Below are 11,349 nucleotides of genomic sequence, written 5' to 3'. Positions count from 1 at the left end.
TCTGTTTTTTAAATTCACTGTTATTATAAAGGTGATGTACACAAGGGTTACAGTTACATGTCAGGTATACTTCTTTTTGGACAATGTCACCCTTCCCTCACTCTCTCCCAGTTTTTCCCTCCCATCCCTACCCACAAATTGTACAGTTCATTTTCAATTTATTTACCCTTTATCCCTCCATTTTGTTGCCCCCCACACACATACCTTAATACTGAAAAAAAATAGCTGACGTTTCTAAACAGTTGGAAAATAGATTGTCCTCTAAATACTGACAAGTTTTTGAGGGACCTTCTTTGAAGATTTGGCTCCCACTGCTCCACTTAGGCCGGGTTTCTTGAGTCCCTGTAAGATCTGCCTCCCGTCAGATGAACTGGGAAGTTTGAAAGAGATTCCCAGTGAATCATAGAATCATAGATTGAGCTAAATGAGCTCAAACTGAGCTAAAATGAACAGTAGGCTCCAAGTTAGTGATTGAAACTCTAGGTTAGGCCAAACTCAAGTTAAGCTTGAACTCAGGGCCTTAAGATGTCACTTGGCCCTTTTGCTCAAAATGATTGCTCTGCCATTTGAGCCATACCTTAACTGGACATAAATGTGTCATGGACTTTTCTGCTGGGCTGTCTACAAACCACAATTCTTAGCCCTTAGCACCTGGCTCAAAACCCTACTATGTCTTCTTTTTATGAATATGGAAATTCATTTTTATTAGATAACACTAATCTTTTTTTTTTCCAGTACTGGGGCTTGAACTCAGGGCCTGGGCTCTGTCTGTGAGCCTCTTTGTGCTCAAGGATAGCACTCTAATACTTGAGCAACAGCACCACTTCTGCCTTTTGTCTTTCTGTGGTAATGAGGAATCGAACCCAGGGCTTCATGCATGCTAACCAAACACTCTACCACTAAGCCACATTCCCAGCCCAAAGCTCATGAGACCATTTTTTTTGCCAGTCCTCAGGCTTGCACTCAGGTTCTGGGCATAGTCTTTGAGCTTTCTCAAGGCTAGCGTCCTACCACTTGAGCCACAGCACCACTTCTGGCTGTTTCTGCATATATAGTACCAAAGAATCAAACCCAGGTCCTCATGCATGCTAGGCAAACACTCTACTACTAGGCTACACTCCCGCCCCTCTGCATCACCTCTTCCTAAGTCCATTTCCCCCACCAAAGATAAAGTTCACCCCCAAACCACTCTCTTTTACCCTAGAACTGGGACAACTGAGTTTTCATCATAACTACAGGTATTATGGATATTGGTTTAACCCCACCATTTTTAGTTAAATGGTCTCCACATGAAACCAGTTCAAAGTTGCCTGCACAAAGGGATAAGAAGTCAGGAAAAGGGCACATGCTCGAAGCCTGATATCTCATCCTCCTTTATCTTTTCTGCCTCTGCTGGCCAGGAAGCAACCGTTGGTATCTCCTCCCCTGGTGCCTTTGGAATGTGAAGGGGAGGAAAGAAGTGTATGTATCAAATCCCAGTCACATCCTGTACCAGCGCTCATTTCCCTTTCTTCCACTTTGCTTTTTTTTCCTCCAGTTTGGACACTTTTCACTCCACTGATGTATCCTTGACTGCTGGGAACAATAATAACAGCAACTACAACAAATATTTAATAAAATCAAAAGCCTTCCATACCCTGCTTGTGATAGAGTTGAAAATGGAGGGAGAGTTTGGGGACAGAGCTCTTGGCACTCAACACACATGGCCCCCAGGGATGTTCATTTTACAACCAGGCCCCATTTTCCAATGTCTACCATAGCGTCAACTGATTATGAATCCACCAGTAAAACAATCTATTAGCTAGGTGTTGGTGGCTCTTGCCTATAATCCTAGCTGCTCAGAAGGCTGAGATCTGAGAATCATGGCTGAGCTCTTCAGCTCAAGGCTAGTGCTCTACCACTTGAGCCACAGTGCCACTTCCGGTTTTCTGGTGGTAAACTAGAGATAGGAGTCCTATGATTTTCACGCCACACTGGCTTTGAACTGTGGTGCTAGGATCTCAGCCTCCTGAGTTGCTAGGATTATAAATGTGAGCCACAGGCAGCCAGCCTGCAGGTCATTTTTTAAATTTTTATTTATTTTTTTATTTGATTGCTGGGGTGATATAGAGGGGTTGCTGTTACATTCATCAGGCAGTGGGTACATTACTTCTTGAACATTGTTATCCCCTTCCCATGGTTAGGTTGTTTTTTAAACTGACTACTTACTGCCAGAATTCACTTTTCTGTGGTTACAGGGTTAATGTCTCTGGTTTCTTGATGGTTGTTCCCCATAGATTTGCTCTCAGTTCCTGGATGTTCCTTGTCATTCCCTGCCATGTGGCTCTTTACAACATGCAGTTTGGGAATTTTTTTGTCAAGGTCAATAGAAAGACGTCTCCTGCAGCTTTCAGTTTCTGTCATTTCTCTAATTGACCTCCAGGCCATCTTTGAAAGGGCTCACGTGACTCAATTAGGGGAGGAGATTTACATACAAACCATGCGTCCTGGGAGTAAAAAGTGATGAACACTACCTTAAATTTCTGTGTACTACAGACTTCATGAAAATCATTTAATCCTAGTAGGGTATTAAACTGGAGGACAACTACTATCCATTGGCAATGGCTCCATTGCATGAAGGCATCAAAGCTGTCTTTGGAATCCTTGAACGTAAGTCATGTTGCAGTGAAACAATTTAAACATCCTTGGTAAACAGGTTTTTTCCCCTTGGTCCCCTCATTCATTTGTTCTCCTAGTGCCTTTCTTTAGTCTTCAAATGAGCCCAAGAATGGCACCAAAAATGATCTGTAGAAAGGAAGGATGTGTTTAGCGTCAGGCTTGCATGGACTGCCGTCCTCACTCACTTGGCGCCATTGTTGTTGGCCCATGGCAAGGCAGAATGTGATGATGACAGGTCATGGAGGAACAAGGTTATCCAGCTCCTGGCACACAGGAGGCAGAGAGAAGGACTGGAAAAGGGCCTTTTTTTTGGCCCATCATGGGACTTGAACTCTGGGCCTGGGTGTTGTCCCTGAGCTCTTCAGCACAAGGCTAGTGCTCTACCACGTGAGCCACAGAGCCACTTCCGATTTTCTGGTGGTTAATTGGAGATAAGAGTCTCACAGTCTTCAGTGCTGCACTGGCTTTGAACTGTGATCCTCAGATATCAGCTTCTTGAGTAGCTAGGATTACAGGCGTGAGCCACCTCGCCCAGCTAAGGTATGCCTTTCAATCCCACTCCCCCAAGTGACCCACTGCCTCCAACCAAGCCCCATTTCCTAGTTTCTACCAACATTCCATAAGGCCATCGAAGTACAAATTTCCATCAATGGATCAATCTACTGATTCCTTCAAAGCCCTCACTTAAAGTGTGGCTCAAATTCCCAATAGATCAACCTGTGATCATTGCATTGATGACCTAGCCTTGAACACATCAGTTTTAAGGGCGGCATTTTCTAACTAAACTATAACGGTGGTGGGGAGTAAGGAGGAAGAGGACTCTCCTCCTCTTAAGGGTTCAAGTCCAGCTAGACCAGCTGAATGGCATCTCATCCCCAAGGTTCACATGGTGGGAATGCCTACATATAGACTTTGTATCAAAGATGTGAGGGGTTCTAGAGTACTTGGATTCTGCAAGTCAAGGGTAAGGCCCACCTTTCTGGAAGAGAAGGCAGTTTCTGTTAAATTGAGAAGCAAAAGGATTCTTTCCCAAGACAAGTCTTCTTTTGCCTCTTATGGCATGCCATTACTTCTATAGCTGGTCATACAGGTAAGGTGGTTCTTAAATGACTTCCTTTTTTTGCCAGTCCTGGTGATTGAACTCAGGGCCTGAGCACTGTCCTTGGGTTTTCTCAAGGCTAGAGCTCTACCACTTGAGCCACAGCACTACTTCCAGCTTTTTTCTATGTATGTGGTACCGAGGAATTGAACCCAGGTCGTCGTGCCTGCTAGGCAAGCAATCTACCACTAGGCCCAACTCCCGGCCCCTGACTTCCTTTTTTGAAATTGACTTTACACCATCATAAACCATTTCTCTTACATGAGACCTCTCACCCAGCAGATAATCCTGTGATCCTTCCAAGTACGATTCTAGGTATTAGGGATATCAGTGATGAACTCAAGAGACACAGCCCCTGCCCTTAGGGACTTTAATATTCTAGTAATAAATGAAGAGAATCTGCATTCAGACAGTGATGAGCTCTATGAAATTGGTAAAGGATAACACGATGGAGAGACAAGAAGTGTGTTACCTATGATGCTTATGTAAGTGCCGACCACTCCACACGAGACAGTCATGCTACTATCTGGGGGTCAGAGCTCTCCAGAAGAGGAAGAAGCCAGTGGAAACATTCTGAGATTGAACAGAGCTTGGTGCACTGGGGATTGTCAAGAAGGTGCAGTGGGACTGGAGCAAGGACAACATGAGAGGGTAGGTGGGTTGATGGTAGATAGGGTACAGAAGTGGGGCCAGACCAGATGAAGCTCCTGTCAAAGCTCCAGGGTTGTTTTTTTTTTGCCAGTCCTGGGCCTTGAGCTCAGGTCAGGGCCTAAGCACTGTCCTTGGGCTTTCTCAAGCTCTACCATTTGAGCTGCAGCACCATTTCTGGCTTTTTTCTATGTATGTGGTACTGAGGAATCAAACCCAGGTCTTTGTGCATGATAGGCAAGCACTTTACTATTAGGCTAAACTCCCAGCCCTCCAGGGTTTTATTCTAACAGTACTCACAAGCCATTGAGGAGTAAGGAGGAGTTTCTGGAAACAGGCTGATGCAACTAATGAGGCATCTTAGTGTGACAAGAAGAATGTAAATTGCATGTTGAAATAATAGGTTTAATAAAATATCTTCTTTAACTTCGTCTATTTGGTGGGGGTTGGTGTTAATTTAAAAATATTACAACTAATAAAGTTAAAAATATATGTGCTCATATAAATATTTGTATTTAATAGCACTAGTCTGAGAAATGCCTTAAACGAGAGGGTCAAGGCCATAGCCCTGTGTACTGCAACATTACAAAATAGGGATGAGAGGAAAGATCCAGCAAAGAAGTCTGCGAAGGAACAGCCAATAAAACAGGAGGAAAGTTAGGGGAGTGGTATTGTTCTGAAAGGCCAATGATAAAATTATTCAAAAATGAGTTAAGTGCTTCCAGAAGATCAGGTTAACTGCCAGTTGGGTTGAAGAACAGGGTTTGGAGAGTTAGACGCAGTTGCCTTTAGAAGTTTCGTGTTCAGAATCTTAGTTGCAGAGAGCTCAAGAGTATAGAAAGTGATGTGTATCCACAAAACAAGTATTATTCATACCTTTGGGTTTTACATTAAGGAGGTTTAGACAGACAATGTAGTAATGGGAAAAGAGAGTGTAACTGAGATTCACATGTTTTGTTGCTTTAAGGAGAGAGAAATCCCGTATGTTTCAATTGAATAGTGGGTAGTGATGTTGTTCTCTCTGACTTTTGATCGTTTGGGGAAATAAAGAAGCAAGTATACTGGAAAGAATTTCAGGCCTTCTGAACTCCAGAGTTAACTTGAATGATTCCATTAGTACTCTTTGGTTCTAGCACTGACAAAATGACTTCTTTTGTTCTTCCTTTCACCTTTCCTATTTTTCTCTTTGTGTTTTCCCCTCACTAGAAATAATGGATCAAAGGCAATGTCAGCATGCTGTAGCCTGGGCTTTTTCCATGAACTTCTATCTATAATGCTCAGAGGTGATAGTTAGCCTTCCCACTGTTTAAAAGGCTTCCTTAGTGATGGAAGCAGGGATGCTACTGTGTTTATTAAGAGGACCAGAAATATTCCAGTGATTTTTTTTCATCCATTACCCACCAAAACCACATCCCCCATAACTCTAAGTAAGATATTCTCTATGTATCTGGCCTTTTCTGGATGTGACATATTCATGGAATTGCTGTCTTTTAAAATATCATGATGGTCCCTTTGAACAAATAGCATATACTTTAAAAAAAGGATAGGAATGTAAAACCTCCTGTCTGGTCTGTGGGTAATAGTGGGTACTGGGGGGGGGCATGGATGAATGGAGAGGATGAAGAAAGGTGAGTATGAATGAAATACTATATGTGGAAATGGAACAATGAAGCTTGTCAGAGATTGGTTGCAGAAAGGGGAGTGGGGTAAAGGGAAGTATTGGAGAAACTCTGGTCAGGGTACATTTTGTGAACACACAGACATGTCAAAATGAAATCCCTTGGAACAACAAATTGGTATTTTTTAATGTAAAATAAATTGGTGGGGGTGATTCTTCCTACTGGTAATTACATTTGTGTATCTTGTCTTGATTCATTTAAGAGTCTTAAGTGAAGGATGGGGAATATGGTGAAACAATTGTACTGCATCACGGATATACAATGATTATCTTAGGGCTGAAAGTATGGTGCAACTAGACCACCTGCCAGCAAGTATGGAGCCTTCAGTTCCATGGTGATGATTATTTTTCTGATTTTCTTTGTTATTATTTTAGTGATTCTACCATGGCTGAGTCAATAAGTGAAGTATCCAGCAGCCAAGAAATTCTGGACATGGGGGATGAAGGTAAGTAACCCAATAAAACCTTGATAACTAATTTTTAAAAAAACACCTTCATAACTACTAATACTGTGCTTGATCCCTAGGGAAAAAAGAACCAATTCTCAAGAAATCAAGTTCCTATCAAATTCTTTTCAATAACTTTAGACTAATTGCATACGTACTCTTGATCCTTCTAAATTCTTCTGTTATTTCCAAATCCTAATAGCCTAAACATTTTTCGGAGGCCCTGTAATCTTTGCAGATGAATACTGAATTCTACTCAATGAGGCACAAGGATTTCGGCTCAATCAGAAAAAAGCAATCAGAATTGACAATAATCTCACAGATAAAACCAACGTTGATAACCCCATGGAGGAATTTGCCATTTGAATGAGGGGATATGGAAATAAAATGATGCTCCCATAAGCTGCTATTCAATGGGTTCAATTTACCAAGTTCAGATAGATACTTATGCCTAATTGTGGCATTTATCCAGGAGTGATAGGTGAGTATGAATGGGATAATAGGGAGATACAAATCACAAACAAGATGATGTAGGTTTTCATTATTATTCATGTATATTAGTTGTACATAATAATGAGCTTATGATGACATTTTCATACTTGCATAGGATGTCTTGTGACCATATTCACCTTGTCAATACCCTCGCTTAAACACACACAACACAAAGGAACTGTATATATCACACAAAGTGAGATAATTGACTTTAAAGGCAGAACAGTAAAATTGGGCTCTTATTTTCTCTCTTTTTTGGTGAGTTTTTTTTCATATATTTTTATTGTAATTAATAGAAGGGTTACATGATATTTGCCAGATAGATGGTGTATTAATTCCCATACATTGATACCCTTTCACATGTCTTGGTCCCCATTTCCCTCCCCCCACCCCCACCCCTCATCTTGCTTTCCCCCCTTCCCTATCCAATTTCAAATAACCTTTTGGTGAGTTTTTCTTAGTAATGTATAGTGCATAAGACATTGGAACCAGCCTCCTTGTGGCTTCTGTGGGCCTGACGTCACTGAATACATGTGTGTGTGAGATGCTTAGGTTGCTTATGGAACTTTGAGGACAAGGTCATCATCATTACCACTACTTAATACTGTGCTCAGAGAGATCCATGAAATGTTTAAAAATAAATGAAGAAATAAAGGAAAGACCTTTTTTGCCAGTCCTGCATCTTGAACTCAGGGCCTGGGCACTGTTTTTGAGCTTTCACAAGACTAGTGCTCTGCCACTTGAGCCACAGCACCATTTATGGTTTTTTCTTATGTATGTGGTACCAAGGACTTGAAGCCAGGGCTTCATGAATGCTAGGCAAGCACTCTACCACTAGGCCACATTCCCAGTCTCCAGAAAGACCTCCTTGATCAAGGCAGATTCAGCTGCCAAACAAAATGACCTAACTTTTTGCATAAGAGTTAGACAGGTGCCAACAAAAAAGGTGAAAGTCCAGTGCATGATGATGAGTGCTGGTAAGGAAATTCCCTTTTTCTGTTCTCAGACTTGTTTCTGCTTGAGAATGTTTTTAGAATTATGCATTGCTGGTGAGAGGCTCGAAGGAAAGAAAGATTAAAAGAATGTTTTCTATCCAAGCAGCAATAGTGAAGAAGACCATCATTGTACTATGTCTTTTTTTCCTTAGGACATCTCTAACATAATCCAGACTGGCCTCAAATTCACGATTCTTGTTTCTACTTTGCAGAGTCTCCCACTTCTGAGAATATTCACTTTGTTTTTTTGGTGGTGGTGGTGGTGGTGCTTTCATTTGTTTGTTGCCAGTCTTAGGGCTTGAACTCTGGGTCTGGGTGCTGTCCCTAAGCTACTTTGGTTCAAGGCTAGGAATCTATCACAGTGATACTTCTAGCTGGCTTTTTCTGTGATTAATTGGAGATAAGAATTTCATGGACTTTCCTGCCTGGACCGATTTTTGAACTGCTATCCTCAGATCTCAGCATTCCGAGTAGCTAGGATTATAGGCATGAGCCACCAGCACCTGTTTTTACTTGGATTTATGCTATGCATTTTTAAATCTAAGTTCAATGCAAATGAAATGGTCTCCCTATGTGCATGATAGATGTGCATGTACATGAAGATACAAAACAGAAGCAACAATTTCTTTATTGGCTTTAGCCATGAATTTTCTGGAGTGGGGGCTAGAGGGGAACATGCCTTCAATTGGCTGTTTTGTTGCATGTGACACACCTGCCAGGCCCTCATTGGATGATGATATTAAAAGTTACTTTGCTGTTTGGAAATGAGTTCTTGGGCTTACATAGAAAAATTAATGTTTCTTTCTTTCTATCTTTCTTTCTTTCTTTCTTTCTTTCTTTCTTTCTTTCTTTCTTTCTTTCTTTCATCTTTCTTTCTTCTTTTTTTAGTAGATCATGGGGCTTCAACTCTACCTGGGCCCTGTCCCTGAGCTCTTCAACTGAAGGCTACCACCCTACCCCTGGGCCTGGGCATTGTCCCTGGGCTCTTCAGCTCAAGGCTACCACCCTTTCCTTGAGCCAAGCCCCACTTTCCATTTTCTAGAGGTTAATTGGAGATAAGAGTCTCAGGTCCTTTTGTGCACGGGCTGGCTTTGAACCTTGATCCTCAGATCTCAGCCTCTTTAGTAGCTAGGATTACAGGCATGAGCCACTGCACCCAGGCCCAGCGTGATGAATGTCTTTGTAACAGAAGTCTAAATAGCTGACAGCTCTCGGCTCTGTTTACTGACCCAACTGTGATCTCCTCTAGTGGCATGGGTGATATATATAAACATTGCTAGACACAAACGTGGGTTTTGACCTTAACTGTTAAGGTCTATGTATCCTTTATACTTTTTTAAATGATTTTTTTCTTTTTTTATTGTAATTAATAGAAGGGTTGCATTATATTCACCAGATAGAAGGTGCATTACTTCACAAACATTGGTACCCTTTCTCATGACATGGTCCCCATATCCTTTATGCTTTTAAAGGCTTTTTTTGGCCAGTCCTGGGTCATGAACTCAGTGCCTGGGCACTGTTCTTGAGCTTCTTTTTCTCAAGGCTAGTGCTCTACCACTTGAGCCACATCACCACTTCTGGCTTTTTCTGTTTATGTGGTACTGAGGAGTTGAACCCAGGGCTTCATGCATATTAGACAAGCACTCTACCACTAAGTCACATTCCCAGCCCCTTAATGGTATTTTATGTTTGCCTGTACAGGGCTTAGCTACTGATAAATTAAAACCAACTCCTGAAAAAGAGGAAGTCTGAAAGGCCAATTCATGGCAAACACAATAGCTTCCATTAGGATACAAAAGCAACGTAGCATGTAGAATGATGTATTATTTGTGGGCCTGAGATCCAGGTTTAGCTCTATACATTAGGGACCTGTTACAATTGAGGGTATGGAAATGTCCTAATCAAAAACAGGCTGAAGGGCTGGGAACGTAGCCTAATGGTAGAGTGCTCACCTAGGGTGCACGAAGCCATGGTTTTGATTCCTCAGTACCACATACACAGAAAAAGCCAGAAGTGGTGCTGTGGCTCAAGTGGTAGAGCACCAGCCTGGAGCAAAATGTGTCCAATGACACTGCTCAGGCCCTGAGTTCAAGCTCCAGGAATGGCAAAAGAAAGAAAAAAAATGCTGAAGAGTTTGGGGGATGTCACTCAGTGGTTGAGCACTTCTGAAATACGTGTGACATCCCCTGGATTCCATTTCCAGCACAGCAACAAAAGAGCTAAGATGGACTCTTGCAGCTGACATTGGAAGGCTAGCAATGGACTCTCTAAGGTTGTGGGTAGCTTAAGAAGCCATTTCTCTTGAGCTCCTCCCAGTTCCCTGCTAACAAAGCTATATGGCTAACATATTCAGAGCCACCTCACAGAGTAGAGTGGAAATATTCTCCTTCTCTAGTGCCCCCGATGGAAAGAAATGTGCATTGCTGCTTTTGAATCCTTATAGAAAATGAAGTGGTTGCTTCTGTCCAGGAAGTGATGAGAATTTGAAAGATAACTGGAATCTAGGCATACTGGAATTGTAGCACCTGTTCCAGTTCTAAAATCACTAGCCATTTTGTTCATTCAGGAGAATAAAATATGTAAGTGTAGAATTTCCTCTGCTCGTACAATGATTATGTTTGGTAAATTGCTCTCACAGCAAATTTACTGGCAATGTTTTTAATTCAGCTAGTGAGTGTTTATAGATTATGTCACAAATGTAACTACCACCTGCTGATTCTTCTGTCTTTGTCTTGGCTGGTGCCTAAGAAGCAGGCTTACAACTCCAGATTCTCTCCGTTTGCCTTCTTCTCTCCCATTCTAGGATTTTTTAAAAAGGTTTAATGTTTTTGTCGTTATTATAAAAGTGATATACAGAAGGAGTTACAGTAACGTAAGTCAGGTAATGAATAAACTTCTTTTTGGACAATGTCCCCCTTCTCTTACTCCCGGTTTTTCCCTCCCATCCCTACTCACAAGCTGTAGTTCAGTTTCAACATAGTGTTTAGTGAGTACCACTGCTTCATTTTTCACTCCATTCTGGGATTTTGAAGCAAGGAGAAATGAAAGTCATTATGTTTCTAAACATGGTGGATATTTTTAACATTCTTTATGTTCTATTTTGAGCATGAAGTTGTTCTCCTTTCATGCACCCACATGTGAAGAATCTACAAATTTCATTCAAAAATGACAGTACAGGTGGGTACCAGTGGTTCACACCTGTCCCTCAGTTGATGAGTGGATCAACAAGATGTGGTATTTGTACACAATGGAATTCTATGCTGCTGTCAGAAAGAACGACATCACCCCATTTGTAAGGAAATGGCAAGACTTAGAAAAAATCATATTAAGTGA

The 11,349-nt window shown here is 41.6% G+C and overlaps 1 protein-coding gene across 1 annotated transcript in view; it reads left to right on the top strand.

Moving 5' to 3' along the window:
- Nucleotides 1-10,624: 10,624 nt before the first annotated feature.
- Nucleotides 10,625-11,349, top strand: part of Kiaa1210 (KIAA1210 ortholog) — a 31,721-nt gene continuing 30,996 nt past the window's right edge. The window contains exon 1 of the mRNA XM_090327156.1: nucleotides 10,625-10,637. Coding sequence (XP_090183282.1) covers nucleotides 10,625-10,637 — 13 coding nt within the window. The remainder of the gene's footprint in view (nucleotides 10,638-11,349) is intronic.

Source organism: Megascapheus bottae, chromosome X, assembly GCF_031878675.1.
Source record: "Megascapheus bottae isolate mThoBot1 chromosome X, mThoBot2.hap1, whole genome shotgun sequence".
Taxonomy (NCBI): domain Eukaryota; kingdom Metazoa; phylum Chordata; class Mammalia; order Rodentia; family Geomyidae; genus Megascapheus; species Megascapheus bottae.
Note: the sequence above shows the minus strand (reverse complement) of the source record. Positions and strands in the feature narration are given on the sequence as shown.